Here is a 26,962-nt window from a genome sequence, read left to right as displayed (position 1 = left end):
GCAAAAAATCGATTTTTTTTAGTTTTGACCCCCGATTTTTCAATTTCATCACATTGAATTATGTGTGAGTTTTGAGAGGAGTTTTAGGATGTCAAATAAACAAGTTTAAACGACTTTATATCTGGGTATCTCGATTTTCCTACGTGAACTACCTTAAATGACTGAACTAGAGGCTTTTATGCCACTATAAAGATATGATCCATCTTTATAGTCAAAATGTCGTCTTTGCCAACAAAAAATAGTCGGATGGGCTAGATCAGGGCTATATGATGGGTGCTCAATTTCTGTGAAGTCACAAACGTGTATAGTAGCCTTGGAAACCGAAGCAGTATGGAGCTTTGTCTTAAAGCGAGCGTCTTTTTTCGATAATTTTTTAAAGCAACTGCCTTAGTAAGTCGGGTTACGGTTGTATGCTTATAGAGACTTGTCACTGACGCGTGCATGAAGACTTTGCGAAGCGCTCAGACCAAGAACTCATGAACTGCATTACGTATTACAATACGAGGAAACCTACAAAAAGAAATATATAATAAGACTTTCCCAGATTATTGAAACAGTACATTAACAATCATAGAATTGTTAACAATATAGTCTGAAGCATACCAAATCGAGAGTTTGAAGTTTTTCAAGTTTGCGTGAATAGAAATTTTTAAATTACTCATCAGATTAAAAAAAAGATTATTGCAAGATAATCTGTGATTTTATACTACAAAACCGAAATTACTTTGTCGCCAATCAATATTTTAGTAATATGTAAAAAATTTATGAAGTAAATAATTCACAAAGGCCGCAAGAAATCTTGTCTACTTCAACAAAAAATAATTGGAAAAGTTTATTTCATTATTTCAATCAAAAGTTTTCATATCCAAACGATTTCTTTCAAATTCCTCACCCTAATCAAACTTTTGACTCATTTTAAAATTGTGTTAACAGTACCCATCATAATTTTAATAGAGACGTTATTATGTAACCTTAGTATTAGTTTGTATAAAAAATCAACTTAATGATGATAAACTTGAAGGGACCATGTTTACTTTGAGACTAGTTTCTTGTCTCTACATAGGCGGATGATTAATTCTCTTTCATAAATATTTTGACGAGTTGTAAAAGTTAATTTGATACACCCGACACTATTTGTTGTGAAAAGCGTTACCTTCCATTCAATCATAGATAACTCAAATTATTATCGGAGATTGAATAAAGCATTCTTTTTTAACGGATGCAATGAAACGTTAAAGTATAGACAATTAACAATATAACAAAACTAAAGCCGATACTACACGATGCGTCCAAGGCATGCGCCATTTACCTTCCAACGTTGACTGTACATATTGGTACTTCATACAAAACGCACAAGAGGACCAGAAGTGTGTGTTGTACCGAAAATGTTGGTTCCAGCTTCGTTCCAATGTTGAGTACTCCTTTGCCGCGGGTGAAAACCCAACGTTCCAAAACGATGTGATGCAGCTATAGTTTCCAACATTTGATTTGATTAATTTATATACATAATACTGATGATTCGATATCGACTGTTCTATTGAAAGTTTTGTCTATCGATAGATCTTTCATTTTGCTGCATTAACAAAATCAGCATTAGAAATAATTTGCTTCGTCTAACATACTGTGATTAATGTTTAGTAGATACCTTTTCAAATATTTTCAATTGACAAAGACACCATCTAATATAATTTGTTTATTTTAACGTAAAAAGATGCCCTAGCCAAGTGAAGCAAAACAACGCGGCACGGCTGTACCATCTTTTTCTAGAAGCAGTTTTTCACCCCCTATTACTTTATGGATATATTACTATGGATACTATGGAACAACTGGAAGTCTGTTTTTCTAGTAACCAAGCAATCATAAACACGGTATATTTGAAATTTTATTCAATTCAAGTCAATCAAAACTCTAGTAGACATCCTCAAATTTCAACTACAGTTACAGTGTCTACAAAAACCGTTAATTTGAGATATATGAATTTACTAACGAAGCCGCTTAATTTAAAGCGTAGAAAGAGAAAGTTGGGAGTAGCCATTTGAAAAACATTAAGTTTTCGAAGTTTTTAGATAGAGAAATTCGACACCATTTTCTGAACAACCTATATTAATTTTTGGTTTTCATAGATTTTTAAAGCTGTAAGTGTTATTTGTCCAAATCCCAAAAATATTAGACGTGACTCACTTAAACTTAGAAATATAATTTTTTTAGTGGAGAACTGCATGTGTCCAAAAATTTCGAAAATGTGTAATAATTAAAAAATGGTGGACTTTAGGCATACGATGTCTTATATATAATTATATTGAAATTTTGCGTAGATTCTAAAAATGTAATAAAAATCATAGCATATTTTGGAAAACCCATACAAGCAAATTTTCACAACACTAGTCCCAGTACTTTCCCATATACATATCGATTAAGCTCGTCGTGAAGGACCCGTACAAAGCCTCCAAAAATTACCCATAGACAGGGAGTGGCATTTGAAAAAAACTGTAGCTGAAGCTCAAGAAGTGGTACCGGAAAAGAAAAAGAGGAACTACCCACAAAAATAAGAAAATATCATAAGACAAAGAGTGGGCTTTAAGGAAATTCATTGTTGGTAAAACTTAATTTTTTTAAATGAAACATCCAACCTATTATTTTAACACTTTATAAAACTGTTTTCAAGAAAATTGCATTTTTAGTTAATGAATTAAAAATTTTCACCTTTTTAACACGTAAACACTGAATGTGACCTATCAAAATTGTAACAAAATAAAAAGGGTATCTAAAAAACTGAAAATAAACAAATTATACGGAAATAACTCACAAAAAATAAGAAAGAATTAAAAACTTTAGATAACTATTCTATTAAATGTTCAAAATGACCATCATTTACTTCCATACAATAATGTATGCGATTTCCAGACTTTCTGTTTTTTCTCTTGAATTGGAGAGAAGAGTAGTTATGTACTGTGAACATCAATAATTAAAATATACAATACAGTTGCAGTACATTCCTAATATAAGAAACATACTAGATAGAAATACTTGCAAACTGAATCCAAGACTATTTCTTTGTACAAAACCTTCTAATTCAGAAATAAGGCGTCGCAGGATGAAAAGCCAATTAGATAGTAATAAAAAGGAAGTTTAAATATTTTCTTGAGGAAACGTAAACAAGCTATTTCTCTCTTCTTCAGTTTGCCTGTTAATAATTTCAATGCCTTTAACGATATCTACTTCTGATAAAAAGTATTCATCTTAAGAACATATTAAGACATATTATAATATTATTCCAAACTTACGTACTCTCATCAAAAATGCACTTAGAAAGGTGACAGATGTAAATCATTTTCATAAATCATCTTTATCATATACATAAAAAAACTAATTTTCTTGAATGGCTTGTACTCGTTGATTTTTATCAGTATGGTTTTATCTGCACGCCAGCCAATTCCATGGAATAATTCTCGACTTAAATCGGAACTTGTCTTTCCACATCAGTCGCGGTGTTTGTCGATTTCGATGATTTTTATTGATTAGAAATAACAGGGTATTTGAATATTTACACGGCTTGTTTTATAAGGTGTGTCACTTATATTTCAGTTATCTCGTTTTCAACTCCTCAGAGTTCATATATCCATTTTTTTACAGTCAATAGTGTTACTTATGCACCATAGAACTTAATGATGATGTTATTAATTTAGATAAATTCACGGCAAAGTTTGGCCTTTGTCGTCCCAGGTGAACTTCAATCTTATTTTTAACTTTTATTGATTACATAGATCAACATAAATTGACTTTGCTGAAATATAAGTATATTTGAATAAAATATATATATATATATATATATATATATATATATATATATATATATATATATATATATATATTATTGTAAAGTGAAACATTCTATTTCATGTTCATACGGAGTTTGTTGTGGCAGATTTACAGATTTGTCGCTATTCATCTTTTGCCTCTAAAGAAGTCCGATACCATATTTCACAATTAGAGACGTTTAAGTATTTAGTATACTGCATATAATACTTCATTTGAACTTTTATTAATTCACTTTTTCTGGATCAACCAGCCTTGGCCCGAGCCTGGGTTGACAATAAATTGTGATGGTTAAGGTTGGTTGACCCAACCTGGGTATCCTAGCTTTGGCCCGAGCTTGGGTAATCATTGGTATCGCCGAAGCTGAGTTAAGTAGCCTGGCCCACTCCACAATAAGCTAATAATACTCAAACAACTCATATTAAAATATTAATGAATCATGAACGAATAGATCTTTTGTAGTTTATAACGAATACTAACACAGTAAAACCCCGAATTTACGCGATAGGTGGGTCCGAGCGATTGCCGTGTAAGTCGAATTCTCGGGGTTTAACTTTGCATATAAATACATATATAGTATGTTTAATCGGGACCAGAGCTTAAAGAAAACTATAAAAATAATTTAGAAGAAAAATGTTTAATAAAATATAATATAATAAAACAATTTATATTGTTATGAATAAAGTAAAATAAACCGAAGTTATTTATTATTTTGCGATATCGACCACTTCTTCTAATATTCTATCGATTTGTTCAGGATCTGAAACTGATTCTCCTTGGGTTTCAGTGGTAAAAAAACACAGTTGTTCAAGACACCATGGAGAGTTTTCTGTGAAACCTCATTCCAAGATTGTCCAATAATTCTTACAGCATCTAAAACATTGAATTGCTTCCAAAAGTCTTTAACAGAAAGCTCATCGTTTTATCTCATACCTTCATGTAGATGTGCAAATGGCCGTCTTGTGTAGTAAGCTTTAAATGTTTTATTGACTCACTATTGGTTGAAGCAAGCAGGTAGTGTTTGGGGGCAAAAATATAATTTCCACGCGTCGATCAAAATTAATTAGAGTTGCGGGAGGATGACTTGGTGCATTGTCAATTAGTAGCATCACTTTAAATGAGATTTCTTTCAATTGGCAGTAAAGTTCGACTTCGGGAATAAAAACCAGTCTTCAAACAGAGAAGCTATCACCCAAGCTTTCGCATTAGATTTCCAAATGACAGGCAAATCAGCTTTGGATTTATTTTTTAAGGCTGTTGGATTTTCTGAGCGATAAACTAAGAGAGGTTTCAATTTAAAATCTCCAGCTGCATTCGCACCAACCATTACTGTCAATCGATCCTTAGCGGCTTTAAACCTGGAAAAGTTTTCTCTTCACGCGAATAAAAGTTCTTTTAGGCATTTTCTTCAAAATAGACCGGATTCATCTATGTTGAAAATGGTTTGGCTAGTGTAGCTACCTTCATCTATTATTGTTTTCAGTTTTTCTGGATAGAAAAATGCAGCTTCTTTATCAGCGCTTGTCACTTCTCCACTCTCTGCGATGCTATGTCAATTACAACGACTCTTAAATTCTAGCTTTAAACACTTCATTTTTAGCCGCCTCTCCAGCTTCTTCTTTTAGTTTTCCAAAAATCTGCTTTATTTGAAAGCACCATGTATTTTGATCAACAGGACAATTTTTCACCTTTACTTGATTATCACACCATGACTGTAGAAATGTTTCCATCTGTGCGATAATACCGTGAAGCTTACGGATGATACTTGAATTCAAAGATTGAGAGTCTTTCACAGCGTTGATAATTTTTTCTCCACCTTTTATAACTGTTCCGACTATTGATTTCGGTAGGTCAAATTTCTTTACCAATTTTACAAACTTTAATTTTTGCTTCAAAGTCTTTGATTATACTCAGTTTATACTGAGTGTAGTGTTTTTCGTTTCTTGTTAGGCTCAAATGACTCATTTTTTGTTCTTTTGGATGACATTATTAGAGATTATAAGTAAAACAATTCCACGCAGAACACGTTTAAACCTGTCGCAATCTGAACACTAAGAGGGAGGAGCGAGAAGCCGATGCGCGCGGCAATCGTAATGAAAAACCGCGAATCTCGGAATTCACGTAAAATGGGGTGTTACTATAATAACGATCTGTCCTCCGTAGGTGTTTCAAATCGAATTTTAGATAGGTAAAGATAACGTATCTGATTTTTACTTCTTACTAACCTTTTAGTTTGAATGTTCGATGGGTTGGCTTAGATTGTGTAGCAAATAAGACTCTGGTCAGTTTTTTTTGTAACGCCTGCTTCTCCCGATATCTAAAAAGAAAAATATCAATTAGAGTCTCTAATTGAATTGATTAATTAGTATTTGTAAGTTTTCTCTGAAAAACGGCGTTTATCAATTAAATCCATAGGAAATAATCTAATCGATTTATATCGGATTAATCGAAATATTATCAAAGCTTTTTATCAAATCGAGTAAAAGATATTTTTGTTAAGAAACACTTATTTATGGAATCCAAAATATATGAGCAAAAAATTTTTGTTTGATTTGAGAATAGGAATTTCCTTACTCAGTTATTAATAGAGAAGGATAATTATTTAGATCGTAATATATGAATAAGTACCTGCAAAAAAAATCAGGCCGTATCCTGTAGTGTGAAAGAAAATCGTCGTACATCCTAAGAATCGCCAAAATGTGACCGGTGAATACAGCATTTTGCTCATAGGTTTCATCGGGTAACAGCATGGTGCAGGCATTGTTATATTCTGAAAATTAAAAAATAAAACAGTCTAAAAACAAGTTCACAGTACGGGCTTAAATCAAGATAGTGAATAGTAACTTATAAACGCTCAAACAAATCGTTAGCTGTATAAGAAATGGGAAAATAGTTTCACTCATAGTCATCTCAATTAATCTGCGCATTTTTGCTGCACTAACACCCTGTTATTTTGGTGCTGTTAATAGATGGCAGTGTTTAGATAACTGTTAATAGAATCTTATATGCAACGTTCATCACGGAAATCCCTTTATAATTACTGCATCGGTATTGATCACTATTTTTGTGTATAATGATAATTTTTCCGATTTCCTATTCTTTTGACGCAAACCATATTTTCCTTATTAGTTGGTGCTTTTTTTAAGGATTTGTATTTATCAGCTCTGTGCTTATTCAATCTTTACTATGTGCTTTTCCATTTCTCAGTTCATCTATGATTTCTCATTACTTCTTTTATTGTGATTTCTTCGGATATAGTTCTTTGATCCTTCTATTCCTCTTCCTCTTTTGTGCTTGATTCAGTTAGTAAATTCTTAAGAGAATTTACCCATATTTGTTTATATTGATGGTCTTCTTCTGTCTTCTTGTCTTCTTTATTCTTTTGATATTATCTTTGTTTTATTAGATTCGTATACTTTATCTAATCATTTTCGTTTATACTAGAGTACGTAATGTTTGGAAACGAAAATTTCCATGTTGACAAATATTGTCTATTTCTTTTTACTTCATTCTTTATTTACTTTATTTCCTCTAATAGAAATGTACCATAAAAGTACAAGAATTGCAAGACTTGATGCAAAACCAAGACTAGATCCTACCAGATAAATACTATTTTTTACATTTCTAGATCCTGACCTAATCACAAAGATTAATCTCATCTTGATCTTGCCATTCCTCACCATAAGATTTAACCCGACCATAGGGATCATAGATTAAGAAAATCCCGGTATACGTGAATATTTTAATATTTTCATATATTCCAATTTTGTAATCTACTCAAAAGACGTCATCCAAATTGGTAGGTTATACCTGGCCAAACGATGTTCAATAAGATCGAAACCCTTATTAAAATAAGAGCTCCTCGAAATAGCCTTTAACTGCCGATATCACCTCATCATTTCTGGAATATTTTTGACCACCGAGTCATTTTTTCAAGTCTGGGAAAATGAAATAATCCAAGGGGGCTAAATATGGCAAATAGGGTACATTAGGTAGCAAATCAAACTTTAATTTATTAACCTTGGCCATGTCAATAACGGATGTGGATTTCTTCGCTGAAACGTTGCAATAAGTTCGCACAATAGTAGCCATTGATAGTTATTCATTTTTAAGATAGTCAATCCCAAAAAATCGAGGCCTTGACCTTACTGCAGACGGAGCAGTCTTCTTTGGAGCCGATTCTCCCTTTTCAGTCCATTATTTTGAATGTTCTTTTGTTTCCAATGCGAAGTGATAGACTCTAGACACTATTTTGGATTCATTGTGAGCAAACGCGGCACCTATCCTTCGCGCAGCTTGCTTATGTTGAAATTTTCAGTAAATAAGCGGTGTACCTTACTTTTTGAAATGCCTACTATGTCTGCTAGCTCAATCACTTTCAATCCACTAGTACCGCAGGTCGTACGGCCTCGTTTAAATTCTGATACCCAATATTTTACTGTTAATAACGACGGAGCAGTTTTCAAATTCATTGAAATTGTTCATTATTAATGTGTACTATCTACCGCCATCTCTAGGTGAGGCCCGGTACTTCTGGGACCATCTTCGAATAATAAGTGGGTATCACATTATTGGAAAAAAAACGCATATCCATCTCGTGATAAATTTATCTTTATTTGTCAATTATTAGCAAAAGGTAACAATAAATTTTACATTTGAAATATAAAACTATTATACAAATTAGCGATTCCATAAATTAAAAGCAAAAGATATAACATATTTTATTGACATCGTACTCGTTAACTATTCTGGTATCACATTTTAATTTATGGGACTTGTTGTTGCTAATTGCTTTATTCCTAGAATGCCACATGCTCTTAAGTAATTTGTTACGATTACATTAATTTATTTATCCATTTGCTTTAATAAAATGACTATTAAATTGTAAAATATCACATCGAAGTTGTAATTATACCTAATACGACAGTAAAAATATTAAACTTACATCCAGTTTTTAAGTCTGAAACAAAAAGATCGTTGATACTTCTAAAAAAAGTTGTTGTTAATTTTAAAATAAATTGGAAGTCCCGGTAACACATTTTAAAACCGCAACAAATGTTTGGAAAATTAAACATATTTTCAAACAATATATTTCATCTACGTTTCATATTTTTCTACGTTTTTCACTATAATTTATTTAACTTACTCTGTTTGTCTGTTAAGATGGAATTTTCTAATCAAATTTTAATTAACTTTTAACTAACCTCTTGACTTGATATTTTGCATATTTTGTAGCTCTCTACAACAATATATTATTTAATAAAAAATTGGTGAAATAGTCAATTATATATCGTGAAGTAATTAACATAAAATAGTGAAATTGAATGCTTTACAACTAAATAAAACTATAATTACACTTATAGATGGGGCTACAAGAAATATTAGAATGGAATTTCAGTTGACCAGGGTAGATACCTTTAAAAATGATGAAAAGAGAAAAAAAGAATATAAGTAGGATTAAACTTATTGGAAAAGGAGGAAAACACGATAAAAATGAAATAAAAAATAATTTAGGACGATCTGAGGTGTGGAATGTAGGGTGGCGAGTTTTTAAGGGTAAAAAATGGTTTATCCCGATTTCCAGCAAAACTACAAGAGAGAAATTTTAAGTACAAAGTTGAACAACAACTTCTATATTCACATTTTTTCACGTAACCCTAAAATTTAAGTAAAAAACTGAATAATCAAATTTTTGGATTTGATTTCTATGTCTTACAAAAAATTTTTTTGTCCTAAATACACTTTGCTTTATTTTATTTGAAATATATATTTTTTATCTGATATTTAAAAAGCACCCTAATTTTCAATCAATAATTCTTCCTTCAAAATATCACCTTTTGCAAGAAAGTGGGTGATTTTTTTGTTATTTGGAATCTTTTCTTTCTGATGATTTGAGAAAATATCACCTTTATTATGGTAGATTTTCTCAGAACAGGCTAAAAAAGCAGTAATAAACCTCGCATCCGAAAATTCTTTTAATCATTATGTTTAATTGCTGGATGCGATTTTTTCATTTTTTTTTGTCGTTTCTGAGAAAATATTACCATCATCATGATAATATTTTTTCACGCCATCGGAAAGTAGAGATTTCAAAAAAACAAAAAACTAATCGATTTTCTAAAAAAAACTGATATTTTATTGTTGTTGTTGATAATTAAGGTGCGTTTTCGATATTAAGTCAAAATAAGGCTCAATGATTTATATTTCAAATAAAATAAATCACATTTGGGGCATAAAAAGGAGAAATTTCCGGAATTTCGTGAAAAATAATGTAAAAGGATAAAAACAAAAAACCAAGAACTTGGTTTCAATTTTTTACATGAATTTCGAGGTTATTTGAAAGAGCTTTAGGATTTTTAATTTTGCCGGAAATCGAGATAAACCGTTTTTTACCCTACCCCTTTCCCTTCCACACCTCAGTTCGCACGTAAAATATTTTTCCTTCTGTTTTTATTAAATTCTTTTCCTTTCCAATGGGTTTCATCCTACTATTTTTTTGGTTTCAAAAATTATCGACAAACAAAAAATTGAGTACAATATAGTGCAATAAAATAGCTTTCAGACTGTATTTCGAGAATCAAATAATATATTCAAACCACCTGATGTCGATTTGATTTGTTTTGGTTATTAAATATTATACCTTCACATTTTGTTTTATATATATATGTATATCAAAAAATATCGTCTCTTTCACTAAGATTATTCAAGGAAACTACTGTTGAGGTTAATTGTTCCACTACAACTTTATGGTCTACTCTACGTCGTTTATTTCACATAAGGGAAGTTATATTAGAGTAACAGCGCTTGCACAAACTCAGTGTAGAGTATCTCGAACAAATAAATAAAGCTAAATGGGAAAACCATACTTGAATCAACCTAGATGAGGTGGTACAACACCCATGATGAAACCATTAAAGGATGGGTTGATAGTTTACAAAAATATCGATGGATAATACATTCTACCATAGTCGCTAAAAAAATAATATACCAGGTTACAGTAATAGAAAAAGTGAAATAAAAGACTTTTTGTGCGAACGTGACATATATTTTTAAGTTATGATGTTCAACAATTGTTAGAAGATGTAAAAAGTTATAACTTTTGAAAGAAATACGTTTGAGAATTGGAATTTCGGGTTCCAACATATTATTGAATTTTTAATCCGATCGGGTTGATATGGCAGAAAGTTAAAAATTTAATCACTGAAAACTGGAGATACTCTATTCAACAATTGAAAAAAATAGAGAACTCATATATATGTATGCAAAAAACCTTAAAAAAACTTACAATAAGGGAAAAATAAGGTGTTAAATTAAAATAGTGCAACTCTGCACAATGCCATTTTGCAATGAATTTTGCATAAATGAATATCAGTATTAATGATATGATGTTATAATACTTTTAAGTATTTATTTTAATATTTTAATTGAATTTTAGAATCATATACGTTAATTTCCATTTAACAATAACCGGATATTCCACAAATACTCCGATAATTATTGCGACATTCTGAAATTGTTTATAATGAATTAAAAAAATAATGTATACAAATGTTATTATCCAGATTAAATTTAATTTCATTTTTTAATTCAACAACAAAAATATCTATAATTGTGCAAAAGGAATGTTACCAAGGAAGATAACTGTTGATTATTTTCATATAAAAGAGAAAGATGGATTCACAGCAATCAGATTCACTTCAAGTACAGCCAAGATGAAGCTTTTACTTCTCATCTCGTTAGTTACCGTTTGCTATTCGTTTCCAACGTATTTGACTAGAAAATGTAGCGTTGATATAGATGGAACAATTACAATCCAAGGAGAAAATGGGAGACAGATAACAGTGCACAGAAATAGACAAGATTTGAACAAGTACGATGTAATTTTGAGTTATCCATATGGTATGTTCCAAAAACACGTGGTTTTACAAGTGAATGCCGATGAAATGAATACGTTTATTCAATTATTCTCGAAATATGAGAATCTAATGGAAGAAAAAACTTACAGGAGATTATCTGAAGAAGTACATATGTTATACCGCGCTGGAGCTATACATCCAAAAGCTTATAGCATCTTACAATTTTTAGATCATCATCTTTTTTCAGAACATGTAGACCAAGAAATACTCATTGATAACGAGAGTACTCGAGATAATAAACGCCAAGAAGAAGGAGAAGAAAGAGCAAGAACTCCCATTGATCGTGTAAAATGGCTCCAACGAAAAGTCGAAGATTATCAAGTACATCAAGATGAATCTTTACATCGTATTATGCAGACTTATCTTCCAGAACATTTCTTGGATCAAAGATCAATGGACAGTTTTAAGCAAGTTTTAAATGATATGCTGAGAGATTTGGAACGCCATGAATCTTCAACCTTGACTCACGAAAATATCAGATATTTTATCAAAAGACATTTTGAAGAGAATCGTCTGACGCATGAAGAATTCAATAATTTGGTTCAAGCACTACATCAGCTGCAATTTGAACAGTATCCATGGGAGAGGCAACATATGCAACATAATCATGAAAGTGATAGGGATCATTCATTGGAACATCAAAGAGAACCATCTAAGGAAGAACGGAATCATGAATATTCTCAACGACAACAAGAACACCCAGCGACACGTGATAGGCAACAGGAATATGAAAATACCTATCATCCCGGACACGTAAACGACTATAGGCAATCAGCGGTTCCAAGAGATGTTGATCGTCAATTCTGGCATGATTCCAATAGATTTACGGATATCTTCGGAAACCGTCGATATGTCGATTATTGAAATTTGATTTTTTGTCATAAGATTGATCATATGTTGCGATGTTGATTATATTTTTCACGATTTATTAATAAATTGAGTTTTGAAATAGTTATTCATTATATAAACAACAAACTCATTCTAAGAAACAAATAACTGTAATACAGGGTGTTTCTATATTCGACTCACAACGCTCTACTACAAAGATATCTCAATTAATGATATATTTTGATATGAGAATACGAACCCTTACGTGGCCTAGTTGCTGAGATATAGGGTGTTCAAAATTTTAAATCAAAATAGAAAATTTACCATAAATTTAGAACGCCATAAAATTTTCTTTTCAAATTTGGTTATTAATATACTAATTAATAAAGTAATATTTTGAGATAAACAAACTTTGGAAAAATTTAACCAGTGGCGCGCTATCAGGGTTAGTTATCACTTTTATACCCCTATATTTTACGCCACTGGAGGAATTTTTTTTAAAATTTTGTTTTGAATTGCCTGATTCTTTTTAGTTAAAAAACGAATAACACGATCTTGGTAGATAAAATCATAGAATTTTAAATTAGTTTTTACATTAATTTTGCTGTTAGGAAATGATTTTTCGTTTAAAAAGTTGACCGATATGTTAATGATTTACGGGGAAGCTCGAAAAAATGGTAGACTGCAGCTCGTTTATACCAATAAATATTTCGCAATCGTCGAATTCTACATCATTCAACATTTGCAAGTATTGAAAGAAGGCTGAAAGAAGCCGGAAACTTGTTAATTGAAAGAAACAATGCTGAAAATCCACGCACAACAAGGACTGTGTATCTGGAAGAAGAAATATTAAAAAATATTTTTGAAAGTCCAAGTTTAAGTACTTGAACTCTTGAACTGTACGTCGCGCTGTAAGAGTGGACCATTCTAATGTATGGAAAGTTTTAAAAGTGTTACATCTAAACAAATTGGCCATTGCTCAAGCATTAGAACCTAGAGATTTTCAAGTGCTTATGGAATTTTCAAACTGGTATTTATAAAAGTGTCGTGAAAGTCGAAATTTTCCGAAATATCTATTGTATACGGACAAGGCTAGATTTACTATGCAAGGAATTTTCGCGTTTGGGATGAAAAAAAGATTCGGTTAATATTAGGTTAATGTGTGGGTGGTTATGGTTAGAGATTGCTTAATGGGTATTTACATTTTACCAAATAAATTAAATGGAGCAATTTATACGCGTTTTCTAAAAGAAATGTTGGGGAAGGTACCGTTAAATATTTGACAACACATTTATTCTATCAACGTCAATTTGAATATTGAATTTTGAAACCTATGAATTCTAAAATTTCTTACAAGAATTAATACGATTCAAAATATATTAAAGTTAGTCCACCTCGGTGTTTCATTGCAGCAGTTAAATAAAAATCGACAAAGAAACTTGATAAAAATTATTAAAGATTCAATATAAGTTGATATACAATTTATACTTGAAATACCTGCAAATTTATTAATATCCCGCGAACGAAATCCTATTTTTATAAAGATTGACACATGCACAAAAAATTGTCACGTTCGTTCACTTCAAATCCAACGTTTCTGTCACATCACAATCGAGATTCACCTTATATCACCAGGAGTCGACATGTGCGTCTAGTGAAGAAGAACGACGAAGAATTGAAGAATTCAAAAGCAACGTGTACTTGAACGCATGCGTTTTGTTGAGAAAGAGCACGCGGTAGGTGCTCGACGGCTCATTGGCAATTTTGACATTAATACACACATAAAAATAATTTATCGCGACTAAATAATAGATTATTATCTTGTTAAGTATACGTTCCTAGTCAATAGTAAATTAATCTCTGTTTTCATCGCGTTTTCTTCCAAATGTATCTATTAGTGAAATATACAGGAAATTCATCACTGCCATAAAACCTACTATTTTCTATTCATAAAAAAATCAACATAACATTTGAATCTATATGTTGTACACGTGTTAAGTGTTCCTAGTTTATCATTGTCATCGAATTACATAGAACAATCATTCGGTACAGGCTACTGTACCAATTTAACAAAACAGCAAAAAAATTCAATATGATAATATCAGCGGCAAAGACAAAATCAATGGTTACTTCCAAGACACCGATCAGATGTAAGCTTGTGGTGGATAACAAAATAATACACCAGGAAATGAAATTTAAATATCTGGGAATCGAAATATCTGGACACGGGGACGTGGAGACGGAAGTAAGAAACCAAGCTACAAGAGCCTCAAGAGCAGCAGCATACCTAAATGACACAATCTGGCGAAATAAATACATTCGGACTGAAGCAAAAGCCCGCATTTACAAGACCGCAATCAGACCTATATTATCCTATGCAGCAGAGACCCGACCTGAGACCTCTAAAACGAAACGGATATTGGAGACTACAGAAATGAAAATAGTTCGAAGAATAGCGGGAAGAACACTACTGGATAGAGAAAGGAGTGAAAACATAAGACGAACATGCGGGATAGATAATATCAATGACTGGGTACTGGATAGAAAGATAAAATGGAATGAGCACATTGACCGCATAACGGAAGAACGAATTGTGAAAATATCAAGGAACAAATCACCAGCAGGACAAAGAAGCATTGGAAGACCTAGGAAAAGATGGAGTGACAACCTCCCAGGTCACTGAGCAGAGGCAATGACGTGAAGAAAAACAGGCAATGATGCCTATACACAGAAGAAGAAGAATCATTCGGGAGATCTTATGATATTCTTCCTTGACTTTTTTCTATTTCCTCATCATCCTTGATAAAGACAAAGAAAAGTCGAAACGTCAAATTTTATCTTCCAAAAATTATTAACTGAATAATTAATTTTAAAACTGAAGACATCTAAAATCAAGAACATTTAGATGCATTATTATATATTGTTCAGATTTTTTATTAATAATTTATTTTATTGTTCAGTCCAATCTAAATACTCAAATCTTGTCTTATTAACAATACCCACGATTCTGTTTTTACAAAGGATAGCAGTGCAGCTTAGGACATAAAGTATCACCATTACCGCAAATTCGTTTGTTGGGTGTTGAGGTTAGAAGCAATGTATCCTGGAATAGTCACGTTACCGAATTAGCCGAGGCAGCTTCACAAAAACTAGGAGCCTTATTTGAGACCAAAAGATGCCTGTGGATATTGATCTTGAATTTCTGTTTGTTGTAGTGCTCGGAATAGACGTGCCTTGGTAGCTAATTCCACAGGCTTGAACTTCTCTAAAGAAATGAATCCCGATAAATTGATGTACTGGGTGTCTGCGGAATCCTTACAATACATGTCTGTTGTTCCAATTTCTTGAGTTTTTTGCCAGCAGTAGTTACTTCATTGGTCTTCTGGATTAATTTTTGCTTGAATATTATGATAGCACTGTAGCTGTTTTCTCGGCATCTTCTTCCCTCGTCTCGATTTTTGCAAACCTATATGCTCTAGTTTTTCTTTTCACCCAGCAGAGGCTCACTGTAGTGTTCGTGTTGTTTTTGGAATTATAATTTTTTAGACAGTCTGATCAATTGCGTAAATTATGATTCTATTTGATACCATTTCTCCAGTTTGGCAGGCCTCCCTATTGCGTAAATTACTGCTTGAAAGATATCACATCCAATATTCAATCTGTAAGATTTATGCACGTCCAGTTTCCTTGAAAACACATATATGATGATGGTACTACCGGGCCTGACCTAGAGATAGCAGTAGTTTCTTAAAAAATACCACTATTAGTAAGTACACAATCTATACATCATATTTTTCAAGTTTGACGTAACCACGTTGTTTAGTGTTTGTTTAGCAGTCATCAATAGTTTCAGTGAATTTGTAAACATGGAAAAAATGGGTCATCGTTATATGATACATCGCTTTTATTTGAAAGGCCTTAGCCCAACCATTATAAAAGCTAAACTAGATTCTACTCTGGGTAAAACTGCTCCTTCGTAACCAACAGTAAAATATTGGGTAGCAGAGTTCAAACGAAAGCGTACGACCTGTGTAAAACCGCAAAACCTAATGAGGTAACGACTTCAGATATGTTTAAGAAAATCTACTACTGGATAGTGAATGATCGTCGGCTTGAAGTGCTTGAGTTAGCAGACATAGTACGCATTTGAAAAAGTACACACTAACTGAAAATTTGGTCACGAGAGAGCTGTGCTAAAGATGGGTGCCGCGTTTGCTGACATTAGAACAAAAACACCATCATCAAGATGTTTTCATCGAGTGTTTGGCAATGTTTCACAAAAATAGAACCGATTTTTGCGTCGTTTCATAACCATGGATGAAGCTTCATCACTCCACACCTGAAACAAAAGAACATTCAAAACTATGGACTGAAAAAGGAGAACCGGCTCCAAAGAAGACAAAGACCGTTCCATCTGCAGGCAAAATCAAAAATAAAAACTATTAACGGCGAGTATTATGCGAGTGTTGTTTCATCAAGACAATGCACCTCCTCACAAATCCTTTATGCACCCTATTCACCAGGTTTAGCCCCCTCGGATCATTTTCTGTTTCCTTACTTGAAAAAATGACTCGGTGATTAAAGAAAGAAGAGATCGTGTGTAAGAGAACCTTTATTCTTATTTCTCCTATTTTTCAATGATTCCATTTGAGGCTACACTTTTTTGAACAATTCTTAATGCCGAAGACTCTTATAAACTAATTTCTTATATTAATAAAAAACAAATGTTTCAGTCATCAATTTATTTGTGGTTACTAAAAATAAAAAAGAGTGAATCCATTTCTAGCTGTATTGTTAATTTTCTGATCAGTCCGTTTTGCTAAGATATTATTTTTATGAGTGCATGATACAAATCGAAGTTGGATTTCTGATCATTGATACATATATGTATAGGAAGTCCATACTTATTTTTTTCCTAATTTAGCTGGTTAGCTACCTTTGCAGACAAAAACGTCTTGGTAAAATGTAGCTTAAAAAAAACGGCGAAATCAAACTTTATAATGCTTAACTTGTTTTTCGGCTTTCATTCAATCAAGTTAGGACTAAGTTAACAAAAAAGGATTGTGTAAACAGCTGCTAGTATTACTTCATAAATTGAGGAAGTCGAACGGATAAAACAGGTACAAAACGTGGTAGAAATTTATAAAATATAATTCAATTAATTCATTTAGATCCGAAGATTTAATGAGCATAAAAGTTCCAAAAATTTTGATTATAGATATAGAATTTAAATGAAGCCAAATTAGTCCAAGAAAATATTTCATCAATTGCGAATTATTTTTTTCGCTATTATTAATACTTACAAAGTTTAGGTGGCTAGGAAAATTTCATTGCATCGGTCAAAATTAATAAATTAAAATTTGAATTGCTACCTCATGCCTCCTATTCGCCAGATTTAGGCCCTTCGGATTATTTTTTGTCGATATTTAATGGCTATTGACTGGCTTGACGTTTCTTATTGAAGGTACCAAACTTATTGAAGATCGTTGGAATAGTGTACGGAGCTAAAAGGAAATTACCTTGAAAAATAAATATATATTTTTTTTAAAACTGTTGTGTTTTCTTTGTTGGGCCAGATACTTTTGGGCCAATCTTTACTTTAACAGATCGTCGCAACAGTCCGTATCTTTATGAAAAAAAAGAAGCAGAAGAAGAAATAAGTATTCATAATATCATTTGAATAAAACATGAACTAATTCAATTCAGTATTGAAATGTATGGTATGGGGATGAATTATCTGAGATATTAACAACACATTAACTGACCAAACGCAAAATAACGCATTGGAAATAATATTTTTTCATCATTTTATAATTCCTCAACTTATTCATTTATTTTTAAGGACCGTTAATGACATCTTAAACTTATTACATATAAGCAAATGAACTTACAAATCAACAATCGCTATCTTATACCAGGCAAACGCTACTCATTTATTTATTTCCTCCTTTCCTGGACAGCAGGCGTATCGTCTACATTGAGAAAGACTTTCCATAGATATTCATCTGTACTTTAACACTAATTCAAGTTGATAAATTAGAGTAGTTTATCTTCTCATACAAACATTCCATTACATGCATTCTTACAATAATTCAAATCTACAAATGAGTGGATACTATTTTTCTAAATAATACTTTATAATTGGAATCAACATTCTATAATTTCATAAAGCTGATTGGTAGTGACGTACTCTCTATTCGTTATTAAAATATAATTGAACAAGTAATGTATTGTGTACTGACGTGAAATTAAGTAAACTTATCCGCCGAGATTCTGTTCGGTAATTAGGCAATAGACATGTGAATCGTTGTTGACCTCCGAGGCGCAGGTACATAGGGCTCTAATTACTTGGGTCAAGCACGGCGTGTAGTTGCACGCCCCCATACCTGTGTGAGAACTCGAGTCTTCTCTACACTTTATAGACCCGCGGAACGAAAGCAACATCTCTGCAATAGTATTAGTACGTGGGCACGTATTGGTAATTTTTACCGTATTATTTAATATTAATTCAGCCTCAAGTCGTCCACCACTAAACACGGGACTCTCATTATTTCTGTTTCTTCATTTGGGGTGATCCTATAAGTACTACAAAATAAAAATGAGAAGACTGGAAATGTTGAACTGTAGTTTCCCTCTAGTTGGATACATTTAATCTAGTGCTGCTCCAATTTCTTTAACTCGTCTAAAAAATACGCTTTTTCGCTTGTAAAATAGGCCTCCTTGGTGGCGATATCGTCCTTATACGATTGAAATCCACGTCTGGTGAAACGCACGGGTCAAATCTATAAAATAAGAGCTACCAATAAGAAAGATCACTTATTTATTCGTCAAATAGGGCGAGTTTCTTACCCAATAAACGATCAATGTATAGCCGTGTGACCCATTTGTCCTTCTGTAGGTGTTTTTGTAGCCTACAGCTTATGAATCCCAGAAAAAGGTGTTCATTACCATTCCGGCTGCGTTTTCTTTGGAGTATATATAAAGTCTACTGTTTTAACTGTTCCTTGATCTGTACCAGTGGATTCATGTTTCGTCTACTTTCCAGAAATTGCACAAAAATTTGTACTTGAATAGCGTCAAATAGTGCTCTGAAATGTTCTTACGGTTATGCTTATGTTTCAACAACTTTCTCATGCCCAAAGTTTCGTGAAAGTTATAGCACACGTAACTTATTTAAATGACTAATGTTGCAACTATCTCGCGTACTTTCCAATGACGGCGGCGGTTTTGGGATTGTGAATTTTTGTCACGTGGTGGTGTACGGATACACCATACACAGCGTCCAAATGCTCAAAGAGAAATTTGGCCAATATTCTGAGACCTTGCGTTATCTAAGATCATTTTTGAAGGGTACATAAAACAATGCTCAAAAATCTGACCTGACCTTGACAAATTTTAAGTAATCCATTTCAAATATATTATTATGTTAAAAGCAAACAAAACCTAACCTAACAAAACTATTTTATACTTGACCTGAACAATCTATTCTTTGGCGCTTACAACATTGTAAATACATCAAACGTACTATCCGACGCTAATTACACTGACCGACAAGATTTTCGTAACACAGGTGAGACCTTTGTTTGTTAAAATTAATATTTATCAAGCCCTAGCACGTACAACTTTTCAATAGCTTAATTATCCCTGTTTACATTAGCAGGTAGGTAATTTTATAAAGGGGTGGTTAATATCTGTAAATTTTATGGCGGAAAAAATACCTGAACAGTATTATTTAGAATAATAAACATGAAAATAGCATTGAAAATTAGTATTCTGTTGAGTTTTATAGTAAGTGGTTGTCTCTTCTTAGTGCAAAAAGTGATTATAAAGACGAAAATGTCCAGTTAAACGCGCTACGGCTGCAAAACTTCTCCTGACAAATTTTGCTATATTTGAGAGTTTATGGTGAAATCGGAAGCTAGGCCATTTTCCGAAAATGTGAAAAAAGACTATTTCAAATATTTTGGTACTTTAACTGGAGACCAAGACAAGCAGTGGGCCCCCCACGCGTGCTGTTTTAGTAGTAACGTGTAGTTAGTGCAGTGGATGAATGGGAAGAAAAAAAGCATGTTTTTTGCAATTCCAATGATATGACGGGAACCTACTTACCATTTTGATGACTTTCTAACAAAGACAGAAGGTAATTCTAAAAAAGGAAAGCTCAAGATCGAGTATCCCAATTTGTCCTCTTCTATACAACCTATTCCCCAAAACGAGGTTTTACCAGTATCGATTTTGCTTTTAGATCCGCAAAATATTGTTTTAGAAGATACTGGAAGCAACGTACCATCAGGAAGCACTAAAGAATAATTCACCGACCCCATTTTTACTCCAATTACTAGTTCTGGCGAGCCACATTTGATTGTTCAAAGAGAGTTGAATGATTTAGCACGTGATTTGAGATTATCAAAGCAACAATCTGAACTTCTTGCTTCCCGTCTTGGAATGGAGTTTGTTAGCCAAAGAAACAAAAATTACGACCTTTAGAAAAAGAAATATTACAATTTCTGCATTATACAGTATGGAAAATTCGATGTGTGCTTGTACGGATATTGATGGTCTAATGAAGGAACTTGATATTGAGCAAATTTCTATTGAGTGGCGCCTATTTATTGACTCGTCTAAATACAGTTTAATGGTAATTTTATTACACAATGGAAATTTAAAACCATCTATACCAGTTGCCCATTCTGTAAAGATGAAAGAAAGTCATGTAAATATTTTAGACAAAATTAACTACAAGTATAAGCGGTAGATATGTGGGGACCTGAAGGTGATTGGAATTTTAATGGGACAGTCGGGTAGCAGATCAACACTATGTAAACAAAATGGCAAGCAAGAAGTGAGTTTTAACCGGGATCTCAAAATGTTAAGTTTATAAAACCCCTTGTAGATCGCAAAAATGTCCTTCTGCCTCCCCCTCACATTAAACTTGGGTTGATGAAAAACTGACAAGCATTTATATGACTCCCTGACTATAGTTTTGTCAAGTTTGGTCAAGATTTTACACATCAATAAGGGCGCATTATATACGCTAACATATAATTACGTTTGGATTGTGGAGGTAACTCAACCATTCTGTTTTATTTGAAAAATCAATATTTATAAATGGTGAATTAAAAAAAATGGTATACGATCAAAAGAACATTGTTCTGTTTACAAAATTAAATTAAAACTACAGATAGTTGATGAATAATTCGCAATTAAATAACAAAGATGTTTATATGATCATCCAGCTAGAATTTATACCGAAAACACCAATTTTTTTTGTTTTACACAATTTTAAGAAAATAGTCATGGAGATATCGTACAGGCAATGGAAAATGGAGAAACCTACAAATACCTAGGATTTCAACAGACTAAGTTGCTGGACTACAAGCGGGTAAAAGCTAGAATCCGGGATCAATACACCAATCAATACACCACTTGTGCAATCCGAATTAAATGCGGACAACTTAGTCCAGGCCATCAACACCTATGCCATACCTGTTTTAACGTACTCTTCTGGAATCCTGAAGTGGACGAAAACAGAGCTAGAGGGTATTCAGAGGTTGTTCACGAACAATGATGACGAAGAACAACAACCACCACCCGAAGTTCTCCACTATTAGAACAACATTACCCCGAAAGGAGGGTGGAAGAGGCTTGATCGACCTTATCAACCTGCACTCTCGACAGGTATTGAAACTACGTGAATTCTTTCATATTAAATCGGAAGTCTGAACTCTGCACCGGATTGTATCCAAAGTGGATAAGATTTATTCAGCTCTCAACCTCGCATCGCCAGAATCTGACTTAAATATAGAATTGGACACCGAGAAGTTGGAACAGTGGTCACGAAAGGCACTACACGGTAGACATCATCTTGACCTCAACCAACCGCATGTTGACAAGGAGGCTTCAAACAGATAGCTTACTAGCGAAAATATCTTTCCAGAGGCTGGAGGCTTCATGGCGGCTACCAAGGATCAAGTTATTAACACCAATAACTACAAGAAAAATATTATTAAGTATCTGACATTCAATCTGACAAGTGCCAACAAACATCAGAGACCATCCAACATATAACATCTGCTTGTAGTGTGTTAGCTAATACTGACTATCTACACCGGCATAACCAAGTGTGCAACATAATCCACCAGAAACTGGCCAACAAGTTCGGTCTTCTCAATACGTATACACCGTATTACAAGTACCAGCCGCAGAAAGTGCTCGAAAATGACAATTTTAGACTCTACCACGATAGAAAGGTGACGAATAACAGACCTGACATCGTGGTGGTTGATAGAAGAGTCAATTCAGTCCTTCTTGTCGATGATGTAGCTATACCGAACACTCATAACGTTATCAACAAACAACAGGAGAAGCTGGCCAAATACGCGGATCTCGCAATTGAGATTAAACAGATGTGGCACAGCGAAAATGTGGAAATAGTCCCAGTTATTATGTCAGCAACTGGCGTCGTGCCTAAGACCCTGCACGATAGCATCGCCAAACTGGGATTACCAAAAAACACTTTCGCCGACATCCAAAAGGCTGTAATACTGAATACTTGCCACACAGAGCGCAAGTTCATTATGTGAACCGAGCCTAATCCTTTTGATACTTTGTATCCGGGATAGGTAAATAATACCGGCTCTAAGCTGACTAGTGTATAAGTCTTTCGCATAATAAGAACATCCCTTATGCCCTCAATAATAAAATTTTCTATTTTAAAGAGAATGAAACTCGCTTAAAAGCAATAAATCAGCATCGCTCTGAAGGTGTTAACAGCTTAGAAAAAGCAGGCAGCGGAAATGTTACAACAAAGTTGCTCCAAATTTCCAAAAATTGAAACTGGACATAGAGGACGTTGGGCTCCTCGTAATGTTTTGGCTGTTATATTATCAGAGAATGAGGGTTTGTATCAACTTGGTACAACTGGTAGATTAGAAAAACTATACACAAGAAATGAGTTGCTCCAACTTTCCAAAAATTGAAATTGATCAGAACTGTTATATTATCGGACTTATAACAACTTCTTTCAAGGTGTGAGCATATCTTTTGTAAGTTTTTTGCTTATTGTCGCTTTTGTTGTAGTTTTTTGTTTGTTCTTTTGTTTTTTATGATGTTTCCGTTTTCTTTAAATATTTAATAGAAAAGAGGATAATTGGGGTGCGGGAGTGTTTAGCTACAGCTGTATTATTGCCTATAATCGGCCATTTGGCTGGTGAACCGGTTCATTAGGTTACAAGCAAACCGCAGAAAACCTGCAGCGCCGACGACAAATAAACTGCGACATTTAAGGTCTGTGGAAGACATACGTGCTATAAAAGCTCCCCTCGTGAGGATTCTATTCCAGTTATTATTGAGTCACCGTAATACATACTTACAAATCTACCATTTTTATCCTTGGCCTTTTTCAGCTTTCATATAATATTAGGATTCCATATTAAGATTTTAGTTGTATAATAACTACCCTTTCTATACGTATAAGTAGGATGAATTTTTCTTCCATTCCTCCAATTTTTTTATACCTTCGAACATATTAAAATATTAAAACGTTCTTTGCATTGCCATACACACATATACATACAAATGATTATTTACATGTCCCTGAGCCATCTTCTTTACAGAGTATTGTCACCTCTGGAAGAATTTTCTTCTATAGGAATGTGCATAGAATGCTTCTGATAGAAACCTTGTAGATCTTACTACCTTGTAATACAGATACTTGAGCTAATTAAAACTTTGGAACTGGATGGTGAGCCATATATGTGTAATAAACAAGTTGCGATGCAATGTAACTCATAATCTATACGTCGTTTCTGCGCATATCGACTACGACTACGTCGTGTCAAGAACATTTTAAGTTTCTATGTTTCTAAATATTTTAGACTTTTTTGCAATTTGCCATGAAATAAACAGCCAAACACCAAAAGAGTATAAGCGACGTTGTATCCTTATTGAGTTTGACAAGGATAGTAAAGTACCTGTTGCAACCAAAAGCATGTTTATCTCATATATATCTTATTCTTATCAATAAGGTACGCTAACGACGTGCTAAAAACAGAAGTAGTTGAAAATCCATGTTAGATAATCGGAAATATTGGAAAAATAATCATAAACTGTCCGTGAACAGCCAATAGATTCATCAGTTTCAGCTTCTGTTTTGACAGCACATTACAGAACTGTTTTTTTTTTTCATTGTTCAATTACTGCAGATGAAAAATTAGAAGTTAATGATAATTTAAAACTCAAAACAAAATGGCTGTCTCCAAAGGAAAAGTCCTAAAACTTTGTCAATCTGTTAGTACAGATTTTTATTGTCAACAATTGGATCGAGTGAACCAATCTTTATTCGAAAAGTATTCGACGATTGTTAACTGAGAAGGTATTATTCTATAACATAACAATGAAAGAGTGGTCAGTAATGTCGAATAGTAATATCTTATTATTATTATACCATTATCCAAAAAATTAATCATGATTACTCCATGGCAATCCCAAAAAACTGAAGCAAGAACTTTTACAGCAGCTTTTGGGATACGGAACTTCTTAGGTCTTGGAGAACCAGAGTGTCACCATTCCATCGATTGTTGCTTTGTTTCTGGATCGTAGAAATGTAGCCAAGTCTCATCCATAGTAACAATTTGATTTAAGAAGTCTACATCATTTTCAAATCGAGCACAGATCGAACGCGATGCTTATACACTTGCACGCTTTTGGTCAACATTCAAACATTTGGGGATCCAATTTGCAGCAATTTTTCTCATGTCCAAATTGACGTGAACTACATGATGGACGCGTTCGTATGAAATATTCAGTGCTTCAGATATCCGTTTTAGCCCAATTAGACGGTCTGATAAAATCATGTCATGAACTGCATTGATATTTTCGGGGACTGACACAGAAACTGGCCTCACCGATCGGTCATCGAATTCAATGGAAAATTTACCTCTTTTGAAGCTTGTAGTTTGTTCGATACTCCAATTTTTCGATTTTCACAATTTATTGCGAAACTCTGGTTTACTTTTTTGACGTCAAACTTTACACTGACACTTTCAATAAGTTATTGTTGGTTGCTATAGTAACGCAACATTTTGTTTATGCATGGAACTGGTATAGGCTAACTAGATATCAATACATCCTCGTCTGTCAAATCCCTCTTAGTTATTTTTTTTATATAGAGTTTGTTTGTTGGAGTTGAAATAACAAGTTGACAAAAAACTACATGTTACAATATAAGTACTGTTTATTTATCGATAAATAACAGAGGGAAATAATAAATATCTACATCAATTTTTACAGAGAATCATTTCTACAAAAACTTTACTGATACGCAGTATATATATATAACAAATTATTTACAAGTTTACACCACTATTTACAATTTCAAGTAATTTTTAACAAATCACAATGTTTAAACATCTACTCAATACAAGTTAAAAGTATTGCTAAGAGGGTAGGATTCAGTCATTTCAGTCTAATAATAATATAAAAACCGAATAGTCTATATTGACAAGTCGACCATTCATTTTTCATTGTTGATTGTTAAAACAAATACTTTCATATATGTTATAGAAATATTCCTGGACGGTGTTTCTATTTAGATTTTTGATTAAATATTTACAAAATCCATTCATATTTCAGAGCAAATGTTTTCGACAATGAAATTATTATATAGGGCATTATTATAAAGATGTTTGCGTCAATTGGAAACTTTTTATGATGTTTATTCTACATTCCAATTATTTTATACCCAATAAGTTTTCAAATATAAATTTCAAAATAAATACTCCCCTAATTAACTGCATTTGAAGATTTGGTGGAAAGTATAGGCCTATATGAAAAATATTTTTGGTATTATTCTTCTCCCATGCAAAAGGGAAATAACAAACATCTATTAGGACTGAAGTCTAATTCACTTTCTTAATTAAATGAAAAAAAAAGAATAGAATGTTTTTCCACTTTTTCTACCAAAATAGCAGTATGTGATATTATGTAAATTTGTGGATTAAGTAAAAAATACTGACATTCAATTTTTTGTGTTTGCTTCAGATCTATAATAAATTCTGATTAAGACACAGAGCTCATCATCATCTCTAAGGATACTTACAAGTAGGGTAAACATGTAATGGTCTCAGTTTAAGAAAAGAAGTGCAAAGGACGGATCTTGCTTAGCTTAGTAAAAAAAAGGAAGGAAATATCCTTAATTAATTACACATATGTGCGTAAATGCGAAAAGGTCAAGAATAATATTAAGAGACTTTGTAGCTTAGCAAGAGCAACTTCATTTAATCGTGCTAATATGGAAGCATTTTTTTTGCAGAGGCAATCATCTTTTGCTGTGTCATATTCAATCTCGACAAAACTTTCACGACAACGCTGCAACGCTATCACCATGTTCTTGTTACATTAGA

The 26,962-nt window shown here is 33.0% G+C and overlaps 2 protein-coding genes across 2 annotated transcripts in view; one reads left to right on the top strand and one right to left on the bottom strand.

Moving 5' to 3' along the window:
- Positions 1-14,213, bottom strand: part of LOC130902501 (unconventional myosin-Ia) — an 80,622-nt gene extending 66,409 nt beyond the window's left edge. Inside the window, exons 1-3 of the mRNA XM_057814694.1 lie at positions 14,058-14,213; positions 6,445-6,586; positions 6,042-6,133 (exon numbers count right to left, since the gene is read on the bottom strand). Coding sequence (XP_057670677.1) covers positions 6,042-6,133; positions 6,445-6,566 — 214 coding nt within the window. The 5' untranslated portion in view covers positions 6,567-6,586; positions 14,058-14,213. The remainder of the gene's footprint in view (positions 1-6,041; positions 6,134-6,444; positions 6,587-14,057) is intronic.
- On the top strand, positions 11,511-12,683 carry LOC130902505 (putative mediator of RNA polymerase II transcription subunit 26). Its single transcript, XM_057814701.1, has one exon. The coding sequence runs from the start codon at positions 11,529-11,531 to the stop codon at positions 12,594-12,596; it is 1,068 nt and encodes a 355-aa protein (XP_057670684.1). The 5' UTR covers positions 11,511-11,528; the 3' UTR covers positions 12,597-12,683.
- Positions 14,214-26,962: the final 12,749 nt, after the last annotated feature.

Source organism: Diorhabda carinulata, chromosome X (assembly GCF_026250575.1).
Source record: "Diorhabda carinulata isolate Delta chromosome X, icDioCari1.1, whole genome shotgun sequence".
Classification (NCBI taxonomy): Eukaryota; Metazoa; Arthropoda; class Insecta; order Coleoptera; family Chrysomelidae; genus Diorhabda; species Diorhabda carinulata.
This window is presented reverse-complemented; position numbering and strand designations above follow the sequence as displayed.

Bases quoted from the DNA above. Each gene is read 5' to 3' on its own strand.
- LOC130902505 (XM_057814701.1), top strand. From the start codon at position 11,529: ATGAAGCTTTTACTTCTCATCTCGTTAGTTACCGTTTGCTATTCGTTT.